Below are 19,323 nucleotides of genomic sequence, written 5' to 3'. Positions count from 1 at the left end.
ATTCCTTGATTGAACTCGCTATTCGCATTGAGCGACGGGTTGATCTTCGTCACCGAGCTCGTGGAAAGGAGCTCGCGCTCTCCGTCGCCTCCCTCTCCGCATCACTACCATCTTCCTCTGCCGGCTCGGGTGCTGAGCCCATGCAGCTGGGAGGTATCCGCATCTCGACTAAGGAGAGGGAACGGAGAATCACCAACCGCCTCTGTCTCTATTGCGGTTCCGCTGGTCATTTTGTCACTTCATGTCCAGTAAAAGGCCAGAGCTCGTCAGTAAGCGGAGGGCTACTGGTGAGCGCTACTACTCCTGTCTCTCCTTCAAGATCCTGCACTACCTTGTCGGTCCATCTACGCTGGACCGGTTCGTCAGCTTCCTGCAGTGCCTTAATAGACTCTGGGGCGGAGGGCTGTTTTATGGACGAGACCTGGGCTCGGGAACATGACATTCCTCTCAGACAGTTAAAGGAGCCCACGGCCTTGTTCGCCCTGGATGGTAGTCCTCTCCCCAGGATTCAGCGTGAGACGCTACCTTTAACCCTCACTGTTTCTGGTAATCATAGTGAAACCATTTCTTTTTTAATTTTTCGTTCACCTTTTACACCTGTTGTTTTGGGCCATCCCTGGCTAGTTTGTCATAATCCTTCCATTAATTGGTCTAGTAATTCTATCCTCTCCTGGAACGTCTCTTGTCATGTGAAATGTTTAATGTCTGCTATCCCTCCTGTTTCCTCTGTCTCTTCTTCACAGGAGGAGCCTGGTGATTTGACAGGGGTGCCGGAGGAATATCACGATCTGCGCACGGTGTTCAGTCGGTCCAGGGCCACCTCTCTTCCTCCACACCGGTCGTATGATTGTAGTATTGATCTCCTTCCGGGAACCACCCCCCCCCCGGGGTAGACTATACTCTCTGTCGGCTCCCGAACGTAAGGCTCTCGAAGATTATTTGTCTGTAGCTCTTGACGCCGGTACCATAGTCCCCTCCTCCTCTCCCGCCGGAGCGGGGGTTTTTTTTGTCAAGAAGAAGGACGGGTCTCTGCGCCCCTGCATAGATTATCGAGGGCTGAATGACATAACAGTGAAGAATCGTTATCCGCTTCCTCTTATGTCTTCAGCCTTCGAGATCCTGCAGGGAGCCAGGTTTTTCACTAAGTTGGACCTTCGTAACGCTTACCATCTCGTGCGCATCAGGGAGGGGGACGAGTGGAAGACGGCGTTTAACACTCCGTTAGGGCACTTTGAATACCGGGTTCTTCCTTTCGGCCTCGCTAACGCTCCAGCTGTCTTTCAGGCATTAGTCAATGATGTCCTGAGAGACATGCTGAACATCTTTGTTTTCGTTTACCTTGACGATATCCTGATTTTTTTCACCGTCACTCCAGATTCATGTTCAGCACGTTCGACGTGTCCTCCAGCGCCTTTTAGAGAATTGTCTTTTTGTGAAGGCTGAGAAGTGCACTTTTCATGCCTCCTCCGTCACATTTCTCGGTTCTGTTATTTCCGCTGAAGGCATTAAGATGGATCCCGCTAAGGTCCAAGCTGTCATTGATTGGCCCGTCCCTAAGTCACGCGTCGAGCTGCAGCGCTTTCTCGGCTTCGCGAACTTCTATCGTCGTTTCATCCGTAATTTCGGTCAGGTGGCAGCTCCTCTCACAGCCCTTACTTCTGTCAAGACGTGCTTTAAGTGGTCCGTTTCCGCCCAGGGAGCTTTTGATCTCCTCAAGAATCGTTTTACATCCGCTCCTATCCTTGTTACACCTGACGTCTCTAGACAGTTCGTTGTCGAGGTTGACGCGTCAGAGGTGGGCGTGGGAGCCATCCTTTCTCAGCGCTCCCTCTCTGACGACAAGGTCCACCCATGCGCATATTTTTCTCATCGCCTGTCGCCGTCGGAACGTAACTATGATGTGGGTAACCGCGAACTGCTCGCCATCCGGTTAGCCCTAGGCGAATGGCGACAGTGGTTGGAGGGGGCGACCGTTCCTTTTGTCGTTTGGACTGACCATAGGAACCTTGAGTACATCCGTTCTGCCAAACGACTTAATGCGCGTCAGGCGCGTTGGGCGCTGTTTTTCGCTCGTTTCGAGTTCGTGATTTCTTATCGTCCGGGCTCTAAGAACACCAAGCCTGATGCTTTGTCTCGTCTCTTCAGTTCTTCAGTAGCCTCCACTGACCCCGAGGGGATTCTCCCTGAGGGGCGTGTTGTCGGGTTGACTGTCTGGGGAATTGAGAGGCAGGTAAAACAAGCGCTCACTCACACTCCGTCGCCGCGCGCTTGTCCTAGGAACCTTCTTTTCGTTCCCGTTCCTACTCGTCTGGCCGTTCTTCAGTGGGCTCACTCTGCCAAGTTAGCCGGCCACCCTGGCGTTCGGGGTACGCTTGCTTCCATTCGCCAGCGTTTTTGGTGGCCCACCCGGGAGCATGACACGCGTCGTTTCGTGGCTGCTTGTTCGGTCTGCGCGCAGACTAAGTCCGGTAACTCTCCTCCTGCCGGCCGTCTCAGGCCGCTTCCTATTCCCTCTCGACCGTGGTCTCACATCGCCTTAGATTTTGTCACCGGACTGCCTTCGTCAGCGGGGAAGACTGTTATTCTTACGGTTGTCGATAGGTTCTCTAAGGCGGCTCATTTCATTCCCCTTGCTAAGCTTCCTTCTGCTAAAGAGACGGCACAAATCATCATCGAGAATGTTTTCAGAATTCATGGCCTTCCGTCAGACGTCGTTTCGGACAGAGGTCCGCAATTCACGTCTCAATTTTGGAGGGAGTTTTGCCATTTGATTGGGGCTTCCGTCAGTCTCTCTTCCGGCTTTCACCCCCAGTCTAACGGTCAAGCAGAACGGGCCAATCAGACTATTGGTCGCATCTTACGCAGTCTTTCTTTTCGTAACCCTGCGTCTTGGTCAGAACAGCTCCCCTGGGCAGAATACGCCCACAACTCGCTTCCTTCGTCTGCGACCGGGCTATCTCCTTTTCAGAGTAGCCTCGGGTACCAGCCTCCGCTGTTCTCATCTCAGTTCGCCGAGTCCAGCGTCCCCTCCGCTCAGGCTTTTGTCCAACGTTGCGAGCGCACCTGGAAGAGGGTCAGGTCTGCACTTTGCCGTTATAGGACGCAGACTGTGAGGGCTGCTAATAAGCGTAGAACTAAGAGTCCTAGATATTGTCGCGGTCAGAGAGTTTGGCTCTCCACTCAGAACCTTCCCCTTAAGACGGCTTCTCGCAAGTTGACCCCGCGGTTCATTGGTCCGTTCCGTATTTCTCGGGTCATTAATCCTGTCGCAGTTCGACTTCTTCTTCCGCGATACCTTCGTCGCGTCCACCCGGTCTTCCATGTCTCCTGCATCAAGCCCGTCCTTCGCGCCCCCGCTCGTCTTCCCCCCCCCCCCCCCCATCCTTGTCGAGGGCGCACCCATCTACAGGGTCCGTAGAATTTTGGACATGCGTCCTCGGGGCCGTGGTCACCAGTACCTCGTAGATTGGGAGGGGTACGGTCCTGAGGAGAGGAGTTGGGTTCCCTCTCGGGACGTGCTGGACCGTGCGCTGATCGAGGATTTCCTCCGTTGCCGCCAGGTTTCCTCCTCGAGTGCGCCAGGAGGCGCTCGGTGAGTGGGGGGGTACTGTCATGTAATGTCATGTTGTGTCTTGTCTCTGTCCTTTCCCTTCACCCTGTCTCCCTCTGCTGGTCGTTGTTAGGTTACCTTTTCTCCCCCGCTTTCCCCCAGCTGTTCCTTGTCTCCTCTAACTACCCATTCACCCCGTTTCCCACCTGTTCCCTTTTTCCCTCTGATTAGGTCCCTATATCTCTCTCTGTTTCTGTTCCTGTCCTTGTCGGATTCTTGTTTGTTGTGTTTCATGCCTGAGCCAGACTATCGTCATGTTTGCTGTAACCTTGTCCTGTCCTGTCGGAATCTGCCGGTCTATCTGAGCCTACCTATGTTTGGTTATTAAAGAAGCTCTGTTTAAGTTAGTTCGCTTTTGGGTCCTCATTCACTCACCATAACAGTTTCATCCAGCATATTCTAGTCTTTGTCAAGAAAGACTAGAGTTTATCAGTGCTGCTTGAATCTCCACACAAGCTAGATACTGACGTTTTTCCTACTTAGGTACCTGCTGAAACACCCATTACACTTATGATTAACACCCATTACACTTAAAAGTGTGTATTTTGTGTTGGCATCAAAATACAGTTGCCTTAATGACATTGTTTGATTTTGTTTTGTTTAATGTACGACATTATTGTATTCTGTAACCCATCAAGATTGACGTTATAATCACTCTTCATTCATGCAATTACAGTGTATAGATTTCTAATGAATTAACCTAAAACACATTGTACAAAACAAAATGTATTCTAAGTGGTGAATGTTACATTCCTGCGGGGGAACATACAATACAGTGCCTTCAGAAAGTATTCACACCCCTTGACTTTTTCCACATTTTACAAAATACTCTAATGTCAAAGTGGAAGAAACATTGTAAAAAAAAAAATAAAAAAAAATGCTAATATATCTTGATGACATAAGTATTCAACCCCCTGAGTCAATACATGTTAGAATCACCTATGGCAACGATTACAGCTGTGAGTCTTTCTGTGTCAGTCTCTTAAGAGCTTTGCACACCTGGGTTGTACAATATTTGCACATTTTTATTTTTTAATTCTTAAAGATCTGTCAACTTGGTTGTTGATCATTGCTAGACAGCCATTTTCAAGTATTGCCATAGATTTTCAAGCCAATTTAAGTCCAAACTGTAACTAGGCCACTCAGAAACATTCAATGTTGTCTTTGTAAGCAACTTCAGTGTATATTTAGCATTGTGTTTTAGGTTATTGTCTTGCTGAAAGGTGAATTTGTCTCCCAGTGTCTGTTGGAAAGCAGATTGAACCAGGTTTTTCTCTAGGATTTGCTTGTGCTTGGCTTTATTCTGTTTTTTTTTTTTTTGTGATTTTTTTTTTTACTCCCTAGTCCTTGCCGATGACAAGCATACCCATAACATGATGCAGCCACCACCATGCTTGAAAATATGAAGTGGTACTCAGTGATGTGTTGTTTTGGATATGCCACTATCAAAACACTTTGTATTCAGGACATAAAGTGAATTTCTTTGCATAATGTTTTGCAGTTTTACTTTAGTGCCTTATTCCAAACAGGATGCATGTTTTGGAATATTTAGGTTAGTATTGTGAAGTAACTACAATGTTGGTCCATCCTCTGTTTTCTATCATAGTAACTGTTTTTTGAGCAGTGTCCTTCCTCTCCGGCAGCGGAGTTAGGAAGGACACCTGTATCTTTGTAGTGACTCCGTGTATTTATACACAATCCAAAGTGTAATTAATAACTTCACCATGCTCAAAGGGAATTTCAATGTCTGCTTTAAAATGTTTTACCCATGTACTAATAGATGCATTGGAAATCCTCCCTGGTCTTTGTGGTTGAATCTGTGTTTGAAATACACATCTCGACTGAGGGACCTTACAGCTAATCATATGTGTGGGGTACAGAGATGAGGTAGTCATTCAAAATCACGTTAAACATTATTATTGCACTATTATGTCCATGCAACTTATTATGTGACTTGTTAAGCACATTTTTACTCCTGAACCTATTTAGGCTTGCCATAACAAAGGGGTTGAATACTTATTTACTTAAAACATTTCAGATTTATTAATTGGTAAAAATGTATAAAAACATAAATTCCACTTTGACATTATGGGGTATTGTGTGTAGGCCAGTAACACAAAATTGAAATGTAATAACTTTAAATTCAGGCAATAACACAACAAAATGTGGAAAAAGTCAAGGGGTGTTAATACTTTCTGAAGGCACTGTACCTCCATAAATGCCATTGTAAGACCCCATTAAGTTTCAAAACTGAATTATCATGCTAAAACCCACATTCTTTTGTTCAATGTTGTACCCATTTTGCAACCAAGTCTATCGGCCTCACAACATATGGGAGCAATTGAGGCATAAAAACAGCCATTGGGCCCCCTCCCCCACTGTTTGGGTTTCAGAGAGACAGTCCTGGCACCAACCACACACACACACACACACACACACACACACACACACACACACACACACACACACACACACACACACACACACACACACACACACACACACACACACACACGCACACACACACACACACACACACACACACACACACACACACGCAGCTTAGCTTCCTTGCTACAGTTAACAGCTTGTGTCTCTCTCACCAGAATGGATAGTGCTCACCTAAACATCATGTGTGAAACAGCAAAGCACCGGTCAAGTCATCATTACATGAGAGATAATCTCACAGACACAGTTTTCATTAGGAAGTATAGTAATGGCTAACCTCGCATAAACGCCGTTTTGTGATGTGATATGACGAAATTGGATACATAGATGCTTGAGTGACTGGATTTTGAATGCATTGTTTTCTCTTTATTCAACGTGCCTGCCACCCACCCGCTCTTCATCCATTCAATATTTCATGACCCTAAACCCGTCAAACCCACGCATCACTATTATAGATCTTCTACATTTGTATTATGACTGAATTCCTTATTTCAGCAGTTTGTGTCCATGCATGAGAAAACTGGACTGTAACCTGCATACAACACAATATATTAATCCTATAGACAAGCGACATTGTTTAGTTGATTATTTTTCACATTATTTGTTTGTAGACCTGTATGTATCGCCTTTTCTCTCCCCTCTTCAGCACGTTTGTTCCTATGGCATGCACTGCTCTTCATCATTGTAATTAAAGCCATACTGGAGATCAAAGTCCATTTGAATGAATATAGGAATTATCTGATTGTAACCTATACTCTGTCTGCAATAGTAATGAATGTAAATAGGAATTCCATGATTGTAGCCTACATGATCTCATACTCTTTCTCTCTACCTCCATAGACTCCCCACACAAGCAGACCTCCCCACTCCCGAGCAGCAATGCCTCGGAGAAGTCGTGCTCCAAAACATCCGAGGTGGGGGACGATGTCTTGGGGGACTACGTAGTTGGCGAACGTGTCTGGGTCAACGGGGTCAAACCGGGCGTCATCGCCTACCTGGGCGAGACCCAGTTCGCCCCGGGACAGTGGGCTGGGGTGGTCCTCAACGACCTGTTGGGCAAAAATGACGGCTCTGTGGGCGGCGTGCGCTACTTTGAGTGCCAGCCACACCAGGGCATCTTCACGCGCCCCTCCAAGCTCACCAGGCAACCGGTGGGCGAAGGGAGCGAAGGCCACTCTGCTGATTCGCTAACGGCTCAGAACCTGACGCTCCATGGCGTCAACGGGGCTTCGCCTGCTGGTCAGCGCGTGGTTATGCCACTCAGGGAAGGCATGCTCAACAGTTCGGTGAAGACGGGTAACGAGTCAGGTTCCAACATGTCTGACAGCGGCTCGGTCAAGAAAGGCGGGGATAAGGACCTTCGAGTGGGAGACCGCGTGCTGGTGAGTCCATGTCCACACACACACACACACACACACACACACACACAGTGTTGGGTTACCAGTATGGTTCAGACATAGTTTCTAGGTCAAGTATACTGAACACAAATATAAACGGAACATGTACATGTTTGATCCCATGTTTGATGAACTGAAATAAAATATCCCAGAAATTTTCCATATGCAAAAATAGCTTATTTTTCTCAACTTTTGTGTCTGAGACCAGCCACCCGGACAGCTGATGAAACTGCGGGTTTGTACAACCGAAGAATTTCTGCACTAACTTTCAGAAACCGTCTCAGGGATGCTCATTTGCATCCTCATCGTCCTCACCAGGGTCTTGATCTGACTGTAGTTTGGCGTCGTAACCAACTTCAGTGGGAAAATGCTCAGCTTTGATGGCCACTGGCATGCTTGAGAAGTGTGCTCTTCACAGATGAATCCCGGTTTCAACTGTACCGGACAGATGGCGTTGTGTGGGAAAGCAATTTGCTAATGTTAACGTTGTGAACAGAGTACCCCATTGTGGAGGTGGGGATATGATATGGGCAGGCAAAAGCCACGGACAATGAACACAATTGCATTTTATCGATGGCAATTTGAATGCACAAAGATACAGTGACGAGATCCTGAGGCCCATTATTGACCCGTTCATCCGCCAAGCCATCACTTCATGTGTGACCGACCACCTTGATTCGGTGGTATGTAGCAAAAAAATTGTTTTTCTTTTTTTACATTGGATAAAAACAGAGACACAAAGCTACAACATGGTATATCATTCACTACATTTGAGAAATCATGGAAAGGTAATTCTGCTTTGAAAGTTGATAAACTTGTAACCTCACTTTTGAGAAAATGGACTTTGAATGTTTTGATACCTACTGGAGAGCTCTTCTTTGTCTACACCCATTCAGCATCGTTCACACCCTCTTAAGCTTGAGCCCCCACCCAAACTCTTACCATTTTACTCACCCTAGCAGAGATGGTTAGGCTGTTTTCATGTTATCTAGAGCGTTGGTGACTGCAACTGTGCTGCTGGCAACAATTTAATTATGCTTTTTTGCCAACGTTTACTGACATGGCCATATTCAACAGGTGTTGTGCATTCGTAAATTCAACAGTTATTCTACGCTCTGGTACTCTCAGACGAGAGTGCTCTGAAATCGGAGTAGATGGCCAGACGGAATTTACGAATGCACCCGAAATGGTTACTTGCATAGTGGAGTCTTTTGTTAAGACATGTAGCTAGTTAGCTAAACAATTAACCATAATCAAAACTTATGACGTTACTACCCTGCATGAATCTGTAGGTAGCTAACCAGCGTCTATCAACAGTTGTCATAGTGACATTCTATTCAAATTGATACTTGCATAGTGGAGTCTTTTGTTAAGACATGTAGCTAGCCAGCTAAACAATGAACCAGAATCACAACTCATGACATTACTACCCTGTATGAATCTGCAGATAGCTAACCAATATCTGAAAATGTAGCTAGCTAGACTATCTTACTGTATACATCATGGATGGACGCATCTCCTGTCGGATGCCATGGTTGCTCATAGTTTGAAGATGTAATCCGGAGACAGGTGTTTTCTACATCTCCTTAGCTATCCTACTTGAATTCCATTGATTTCATAACTCGTTTCTCCAGAAGGTGGAGAGCCACACTTATGCAGTTTTACTATGCAATACATTTTTCAAAAATAGGCATTAGACAGGATTACCTACACATACTTTCCAGCTCAAATACACAGAAGTGTACTATATGGCAGACTGATCCAAACTCATCTTTGGCATGTCCAGCCCACTCATTATCTCAGCCAATCATGGTTAGCGGGAAGGTTGCTCTCGTTTTTTCCATGACTAAACCAACTAGGCTCATAATTTAACAATTTTATGCGTATTCACAGATGGCATACAAGTTTGCTATTAAGGCACATGAAAGTTCACATGTTCGCGAAGGGATTTCTGCCAAAAAAAACGCGTTTTGATTTTTTTTTAAAAAGTGTTACTTTCAAATGGCTCTCCTGTGAAGTAGTGACCCGCGACATATGCCTAGTTTCCTGAAACGGGTCACATGTTTCAGCAAGATAATGCACAGCACCATGTCGCAAGGATCTGGACACAATTCCCATTTCTTCCATGGCTTGCATACTCATCAGACATGTCACCCATTGAGCATGTTTGTGATGCTCTGGATCGACATGTACTACAGCTTGTTCCAGTTCCCACTGATATCCATGAGTGGGACAACATTCCACAGGCCACAATCAACAGCCTGATAATACGAAGGAGATGCGTCGCGCTGCATGAGGCAAATGGTGGTCACACTGGACACTGACTGGAGTCAAATGAAATCCATAGATTAGAGCCCAATGAAAAAAATTCAATTGACTAATTTCCTTATATGAACTGTAACTCAGTAAAATCTTTGAAATTGTTGCAAGTTGCGTTTACATTTTTGTTCACATTCTGCAACTTTCATACCCACATAGTATCAAGGCAAAACCACTCTTGAAAAAACAATGTGTAAATGTTTTTCACTGTGTGGAAAAATGATGTTGTTGACATGAAGAGCACGTTTGCTTTGACCCTCGCTCCACAAAAACAATGACAAAACATTATGATTTATGATTATGATTTACCTGTCACGCTCTGACCTTAGTTCCTTTGTTATGTCTTTGTTTTAGTATGGTCAGGGCGTGAGTTGGGTGGGTTGTCTATGTTCGTTTTTCTATAATTTGGGATTTCTGTGTTCGGCCTAGTATGGTTCTCAATCAGAGGCAGCTGTCAATTGTTGTCCCTGATTGAGAATCATACTTAGGTAGCCTGGTTTCACTTCTGAGTTGTGGGTGTTTGTCTTCCGTGTCAGTGTTTGTGACCACACGGGACTGTTTCGTTTATTCACGTTTATTGTTTTGTTCCAGTGTTCTGTTGTGTTTGTTTAAACATTATGGACACTTACCATGCTGCACATTGGTCCTCCGATCCTTCTCGCTTCTCCTCCTCAGAAGAGGAGGACGACGAGATCTGTTACATTACCTGTAAATCTGCTATCTTTTTTGATCATTCTGAAAGTCTGAGAAACCAGACCTGGACTGATTCCGTTTGCACTCCCACAAAAGGTCAAGGACTGCCATTTACACAACGTTCTTTCAACCAAACCACACTCTCTAAACAACAATTGGGTCACATTGCCTTTCATTTACCGTTGGGTTGCGCTAAATGGTCAGTTTTGTCAATCACATTGGATTACTATCAGGAGATCCCACCGCTGACATCATTTTACCTTGCTTCTCCACTCTGCTCTAACTCACAGCTATTCTGTGAGTGTGTTGGTCAATATGGATACTGGATAGGGAGTTGTGAAACTTGTTTCAAAATTGTCAGCCTCTCTTGCAATATTGATATTGTGTATTTTGGTGCCCTACTTTTGAATCTTGAAGCTTTGTGATAGGCTCTGACTTGTATTCCAATTTTGTACAAAATACACAATGGGATCGTTTTCTTGTTGCCTGCCATGTTATGATAACTTCACTGGAGGGCAGTTCTACAGCTGTAGATTAGGAAGGAGTTCTTTGATTAATTTAGTCTTGACAAGAGTTGTTTGACTTGTATGAAGTACATATTTCAGAACCATTTTGTGACTTTTAGGTTTGAAGGATTAACATGGTTGTAGAAGTTTTGCTCACTGTCACACTTTGACCTAGTTCACCTGTCCTTGTGATTGTCTCCAACCCCTCCAGGTGTTGCTTATTATCCCCGGTGTATACAGTGCCTTGCGAATGTATTCGGCCCCTTGAACTTTGCGACCTTTTGCCACATTTCAGGCTTCAAACATAAAGATATAAAACTGTATTTTTTTGTGAAGAATCAACAACAAGTGGGACACAATCATGAAGTGGAACGACATTTATTGGATATTTCAAACTTTTTTAACAAATCAAAATCTGAAAAATTGGGCGTGCAAAATTATTCAGCCCCTTTACTTTCAGTGCAGCAAACTCTCTCCAGAAGTTCAGTGAGGATCTCTGAATGATCCAATGTTGACCTAAATGACTAATGATGATAAATACAATCCACCTGTGTGTAATCAAGTCTCCGTATAAATGCACCTGCACTGTGATAGTCTCAGAGGTCCGTTAAAAGCGCAGAGAGCATCATGAAGAACAAGGAACACACCAGGCAGGTCCGAGATACTGTTGTGAAGAAGTTTAAAGCCGGATTTGGATACAAAAATATTTCCCAAGCTTTAAACATCCCAAGGAGCACTGTGCAAGCGATAATATTGAAATGGAAGGAGTATCAGACCACTGCAAATCTACCAAGACCTGGCCGTCCCTCTAAACTTTCAGCTCATACAAGGAGAAGACTGATCAGAGATGCAGCCAAGAGGCCCATGATCACTCTGGATGAACTGCAGAGATCTACAGCTGAGGTGGGAGACTCTGTCCATAGGACAACAATCAGTCGTATATTGCACAAATCTGGCCTTTATGGAAGAGTGGCAAGAAGAAAGCCATTTCTTAAAGATATCCATAAACAGTGTCGTTTAAAGTTTGCCACAAGCCACCTGGGAGACACACCAAACATGTGGAAGAAGGTGCTCTGGTCAGATGAAACCAAAATTGAACTTTTTGCCAACAATGCAAAACGTTATGTTTGACGTAAAAGCAACACAGCTGAACACACCATCCCCACTGTCAAACATGGTGGTGGCAGCATCATGGTTTGGGCCTGCTTTTCTTCAGCAGGGACAGGGAAGATGGTTAAAATTGCTGGGAAGATGGATGGAGCCAAATACAGGACCATTCTGGAAGAGAACCTGATGGAGTCTGCAAAAGACCTGAGACTGGGACGGAGATTTGTCTTCCAACAAGACAATGATCCAAAACATAAAGCAAAATCTACAATGGAATGGTTCAAAAATAAACATATCCAGGTGTTAGAATGTCAAAGTCCAGACCTGAATCCAATCGAGAATCTGTGGAAAGAACTGAAAACTGCTGTTCACCAATGCTCTCCATCCAACCTCACTGAGCTCGAGCTTTTTTTGCAAGGAGGAATGGGAAAAAATGTCAGTCTCTCGATGTGCAAAACTGATAGAGACATACCCCAAGCGACTTACAGCTGTAATCGCAGCAAAAGGTGGCGCTACAAAGTATTAACTTAAGGGGGCTGAATAATTTTGCACACCCAATTTTTCAGTTTTTGATTTGTTAAAAAAGTTTGAAATATCCAATAAATGTCTTTCCACTTGATGATTGTGTCCCACTTGTTGTTGATTCTTCACAAAAAAATACAGTTTTATATCTTTATGTTTGAAGCCTGAAATGTGGCAAAAGGTCACAAAGTTCAAGGGGGCCGAATACTTTCGCAAGGCAATGTATATCCCTGTGTTTCCCGTCTCTCTGTGCCAGTTCGTCTTGTTTGCCAAGTCAACCAGCGTTTTTCCTTGCTCCTATTTTTCCCATTTTCTGTTTGTTTCTAGTCCTCCTGGTTTTGACCCTTGCCTGTCCTGACTCCGAACTCGCCTGCCTGAACACTCTGTCTGTTCTGACTACCAGCCTGCCTATCCCCTTGTAATAAGTTTGGACTCAGATCTGGTTTCTAACTCCTGCCTGACTATAAGACTGCCTATCCCCTTGTAATATGTTTGGACTCAGATCTGGTTTCTAACTCCTGCCTGACTATAAGACTGCCTATCGTCTGGTACTGTTTGGACTCTGACCTGGCAATGATTAAAGAACGCAATGGCGTTAAGTAAATTGCGGCTGTCACAGCTTTTGAGAGTCATGATGGTTCTCAGTGATGACGACACGAAAAATTAACTATTGATTGAATTAACTATTGATGAACTCAGAAGTAATCAAATTTACTCTCACCATTTGATAATGTATTGCTAAATAAATAATGATTGAACACATAGCACTCGCGAACAGGTTGGCACAGCAAATACAGTTGAAGTCGGAAGTTTGCATACACTTAGGTTGGAGTCATTAAAACTCGTTTTTCAACCACTCCACACATTTCTTGTTAACAAGCTATAGTTTTGGCAAGTCGGTTAGGACATCTACTTTGTGCATGACACAAGTAATTGAAGGTACCACGTTCATCTGCACAAACAATAGTACGCAAGTATAAACACCATGGGAACATGCAGCCGTCATACCGCTCAGGAAGGAGACGCGTTCTGTCTCCTAGAGATGAATGTACTTTTGTGCGAAAGGTGCAAATCAATCCCAGAACAACAGCAAAGGACCTTGTGAAGGTGCTGGACGAAACAGGTACAAAAGTATCTATATCAACAGTAAAACGAGTCCTATATCGACATAACCTGAAAGGCCGCTCAGCAAGGAAGAAGCTACTGCTCCAAAACCGCCATAAAAAAGCCAGACTACGGTTTGCAACTGCACATGGAGACAAAGATTGTACATTTTGGAGAAATGTCCTCTGGTCTGATGAAACAAAAATATAACTGTTTGGCCATAATGACCATTGTTATGCTTGGAGGAAGAAAGGGGAGGCTTGCAAGCCAAGGAACACCATCCCAACTGTGAAGCACGGGGGTGGCAGCATCATGTTGTGGGAATGCTTTGCTACAGGAGGGACTGGTGCACTTCACAAAATAGATGGCATCATGAGGTAGGAAAATGATGTGGATATATTGAAGCAACATCTCAAAACATCAGTCAGGAAGTTAATAAAGCTTGGTCACAATTGGGTCTTCCAAATGGACAATGACCCCAAGCATACTTCCAAAGTTGAGGCAAAATGGCTTAAGGACAACAAAGTCAAGGTATTGGAGTGGCCATCACAAGCCCTAACCTCAATCCTTTAAAAAATGTGTGGGCAGAAATGAAAAAGCGTGTGCGAGCAAGGAGACCTACAAACCTGACTCAGTTACACCAGCTCTGTCAGGAGGAATGGGCCAAAATTCACCCATATTGTGGGAAGCTTGTGGAAGGCTACCCGACACATTTGACCCAAGTGAAACTATTTAAAGGCAGTGCTACCAAATACTAATTGAGTGTATGTAAACTTCTGACCCACTGGGAATGTGATAATAGAAATGAAAGCTGAAATAAATAATTCTCTCTACTATAATTCTGACATTTCACATTCTTAAAATAAAGTGGTGATCCTAACTGGCCTAAGGCAGGGATTTTTTTTACTAGGATTAAATGTCACGAATTGTGAAAAACTGAGTTTGAATGTATTTGGCTAAGGTGTATGTAAACTTCCGACTTCAACTGTATACTTCAGCAGGTGACAGATCAGAGTTTGGCGCGGTGGTTTTATTTTTATGATTCTGCACATCAGTCTTATGCAATGAATTATTTATTGATTCAGTGTGTGTTATTGATGACCACTGCTATTAGCACCATTCTCATGAAAAATGAGTTTAATATTAGCCATTATAGTATTAATACTAAAGCTCATTTAAACGAAAATCATAAATAATTTACATCATTTAGCAGACACTCTTATCCAGAACAACTTACTTATTGGTCTCCCGTGGGAATGAAACCCACAACCCTGGCGTTGAAAGCACCATGCTCTACCAATTGAGCCACACAGGACCATAATAATGAATGCTTCTTACAAGTATATATGGTTACGCTTGTTTTTAATCTGTGAGAAACACGCTACTCCTGGTGGAAAGAGGCTGTATGGTTCACAATGAGTTGCATAATGCATGCTTTACGTTACGTACAGCGTCAGAGGGGTCCGTTTTTTTCATATTTTCTCAAATACTATTGGTTTTTTTCCATGTCAATCAACGCTTGAATAGAAACGTAGCTAACACCCCGGATTTTGATGCTAACACAGTCGCTACAGTCCCATTAGTTTTCATTGCAGCCTCATTCGAATGCTGCGGTTACGCAGAATGTGTACGCAATACCGTTAGGTAGACTTTATTCTCAAAATACTTTATTCTCAAAATTGTATTTCGATTTTATTATGGAATTATTGCGACTATTCACCAAATTTAATTTGGACATTATTCTCAAAATTTAAACTCTCTCAAAGTATTTCAAGTTTTTTAAGTACTATCCGTGCAACAACAAAAAAATCCAAGCACCACCACGCATCACCGTTTATTTTTTATGCATCACCGTTTATTTATTTTATCTTCACTTGGCCTTAATACTCTTCTGTAATACAGTGTATATGTGCAAAATAACCCGTAAAGAACATTTAACCATCTCTATTAATTGTGTTTTATTGATGTATATTTCACTATCTGCATTGCACAATAACACAGTTGCTGGAAGTTATATATTTTTTGAATGCAAGGCAAACTAACGGACTCATAGGACTGGTCTTACACATCTTCAATATGATGTCTTAAGAGAGACTAGCCTATGGGTTACACTTCATATCACCTTACTGTATCTTATAGTGCATCTGTCTAACCTCCATTTCAAATCATAGACAAAGATATCACAGCCTAGTGCCCTGGTGTAGCTCTTTGTGTCTTGGCACTAAAACTGAGTTGCTTTGAGTCACATCTCAGGCCAACTTTCAGATAAACAGGAAGTTAGAGGGGCAGTAGCCAAGAGGAGTTTTACAGTATGTTGCTGACTCGCTGTCTCTGCACTGCTGGCAGGCACACTGGCTTTAATCTGTGAATCGTTATGCAGTCATCCATCCAACTGGCATCACAAGCAGCCCACAACTGTGTTTTGCCTCATGGCTTTCACACTACTCCATCACACTTCTCTCTTCCCAGCCCATGAAAATGGACAGGTCAGTGTCAGGTCAGTGAAATAGCAAGATCTCCTATTTTGTCAACCCAGGTCGATGTCTTCTCCTTATGTTTTGACAAGCTAGGTTGTGGTCTATTTCACACAGTATGTTTTCCTTGGTGTGAAAGCTGTTTTGGACATGGTGTGTCATTCTGTGCAGGTTTAAGGAAAGGGGAATACCTAGTTAGTTGTACAACTGAATGCATTCAGCCAAAATGTGTTTTACATATTTAACCCAACCCCTCTGAATCAGAGAGGTGTGGGGGGCTACCTTAATTGACATCCACATCATTGACACCAGGGGAACAGTGGATAAACTGCCTTGCTCAGTGGCAGAATGACAGATTTTTACCTTGTCAGCTCGGGGATTTGCTCTCGCAACCTTGCGGTTACTAGTCCAACGCTCTAACCACTAGGCTACCTTCTGTCCCTATAACTAAACAAAGTGAGTTAGGAAGAGAGGACTCAACATTCTTTGGGAGTGTTTTTGTTATCTCTATGTAGATTCACGGGTGATGAATGTCTGTCTGTTACGTCAAGCTGGAGCTTCTCTTCTCAGAGGAAGTGAGGATGTTACAGTGACAGTACTCATATTTCACGTACAAATGTGCACCATATGTGGATGAGAAGGAGTGGAAGTCGAGATATTTAGCCTTTTTTGACTCACATTGACATTGATGATGACTATCATTAATATGATTTATTCATAATTATTATTAATAATTATATAATAAATATTATATTATAATATTTATAATTATTTATATTTATTATAATAAATAAAGTTGATTATTTATTATAAACATGTATTAATCGATCAATTCAATCGATCAATTAATCGATCAGCCCTCAACATTCATTGTGCAGTTTTTATCCTCAAACATCAGCAGTAAGTTCTTAAAACACGTCATGACAAGACAACCTACAGCACAACTGATTTGTATGAATTTGATGAGTACAACATAATAATTCACTGGAAACTGCTCTGTGCTGACAATGCCATGCTATCCATAAGGGCAGTGTGCTGTAAGTAAGTTATGCTCTTTTCTCTTTCCATAAAGACAATTACTGTAGGTTCTTCTCTCGCCCACTCACAAAAGGCCTCTGTGTCCCGGGATCAGTCTGGAGAAGATGTGACTCAAAACAAGATGGCAGTAGTCATGAGTCAGAGGTTGGGAAGTGAACAAAGCACTATTCTCCACCAACTCATTTCAGTGAGACATTGTCCATCTCTACTACATTCACACACAACATTTTTTATGGTTGTGGATAACACTCTCTATGAATTCCCTCTACCTCATTGTAATGTTTTTTATAACGCTATGAGAATGGTGTGAGGGCATTATAACACTTTGCGTCATAAGGCATTATAGAGCCTTGTCATAATGCTCTATGGATATAGTTACAGATGTTAATGAGCAATTATTAGTGCCTATTTCATGGATTATAATGCATTATGCGTACCTCATAGGATTTTATAAATGTGCTTATAATCCATTATAAAGACAGTATTAATAGGAAGTTTTACCAAGTTGTGAAATGCAGTGTTTTTTTCCAGTAAATAAGCCTTGTGGAGCAATAACATCTCAGTCTTCGTTATTTGCATTTGTGTTGTCATCATACCATTTAGAAAACAATATCTTCTCACAGCCAGAGGTGGAATCAATATGGCTGTCTGTGAAAGAACAGGAGAGTCCTTTGGGGGATTGAAAAGAGAGTGAAAGCTATACCAGGTTTTGCCATCAGATGAATTTAGACTGAATTTCATTGTTCTGCTCCTTGCAGTGCTTTGAGTAAGAGATACACACTGGCATGGATGATATCATTGTTTGGCCTCTAGGATGATGACCATGATGACATAATATGTGTTCATCATGTTTATAAAAAAAATCCTTTATATTTCTTGTTTATGATATCGAATCGATTGTTGAGAATCTGTATTTATATTGGTTTATTTGTTTATTTTGGTTTAGTGAAGATCAAGAAAAGGTTATTTCACTCATTGGCGATTGGCCTGTTGTTTGTTAGGTTATTGTTTAGGGGTTGGGCGGATGACTTAAACATATTTTAATCAGTTGTTGATTAAAGATTCCCTGGCAATGAAAGTAATAAGTAACATAATACATTTGATTACTCTATTATTACTCTTAAATGAGTATTAAAAACATTCTGATTACATTTACTTCCATTTCTATCACTCTTTTAATTAAAAAACATGCCCCTAATATTCAATAGAAAAACAAAGAAACACAATATCAAGTAATCTAAAACTCTTTTAATCTAAAACTCTTCACATTTCTTGTTGCTGCAGGATTATTTTCCTGCTGTAACAAACTGGCTCAAATGAAGATCCTACATCTGTATGTGCTAACAGTGGGTTTACATTAAATACAAAAAAAGGGATGTATTGATGCGCACTTTTTTCCATTGTTACAGACAGAGGTAGTATCAGCTCTACCTGTGCTTTTCCAGTGGATGTACTTCTAGCCAACTCGGGCTACGTAAATACCGTTGCTTATATGTGAATTTGAGTTCGGAGCACGCCAGATGCATGTTGGATATGGTTGGGTCAGATTCTCCCGGAGAATCTGGTTCTCTCGTGACTTTGGCCTCCTTTGACACTAGCAAATCACATGCCAATCATCACGTGGGGCGTTCCAAAAGCATATTGTTGGGGCTGCTTGGCAATAGACAGCGCATCTCAGTATGAAGCGCTGTGCACAGTTAATTTATCTCAACTGTTGGTCATTTTTAGGTAAATTTCATTTAAATTGAAACATTTCAGGTAAATTCGCTGCAGCATAGGTAGCGTATAGCCTAGTGCATGCCATGATGATGCTTGGAAAGTTGTATGTCAATATACAGTATACCATCTGATTATCTTAGATTTTATATTAATATTTTAGGGGGTTTGGGAGAGGACACAATATTGTTGTTGTCGTGGCATTCCAAAACACTGAGAAATGATCTGTGTTTGCCTCGGTCCACTGTTTGTAGATGATTGAACTTTAGATGGAGTACGTTTCTTTATCATCAGTCTGTCTGATCGCATTAGCGTAACCGGCGGTGACCTTTTCAGACATAGAATATCAGCTGTTTCAGTCATGCACGATTACACATCAGCTCTGTCGC

The 19,323-nt window shown here is 42.8% G+C and overlaps 1 protein-coding gene across 5 annotated transcripts in view; it reads left to right on the top strand.

The window, feature by feature from the left end:
• Window positions 1-19,323, top strand: part of LOC110537702 (CAP-Gly domain-containing linker protein 2) — a 78,021-nt gene that overhangs the window by 14,077 nt on the left and 44,621 nt on the right. For all 5 annotated transcript variants that reach the window (XM_036937667.1, XM_021623950.2, XM_021623953.2 and 2 more), the window contains exon 3: window positions 6,899-7,440. In XM_036937667.1, coding sequence (XP_036793562.1) covers window positions 6,899-7,440 — 542 coding nt within the window. The remainder of the gene's footprint in view (window positions 1-6,898; window positions 7,441-19,323) is intronic.

This window comes from Oncorhynchus mykiss, chromosome 12 (genome assembly GCF_013265735.2).
Source record: "Oncorhynchus mykiss isolate Arlee chromosome 12, USDA_OmykA_1.1, whole genome shotgun sequence".
Lineage (NCBI taxonomy): Eukaryota > Metazoa > Chordata > Actinopteri > Salmoniformes > Salmonidae > Oncorhynchus > Oncorhynchus mykiss.
This window is presented reverse-complemented; position numbering and strand designations above follow the sequence as displayed.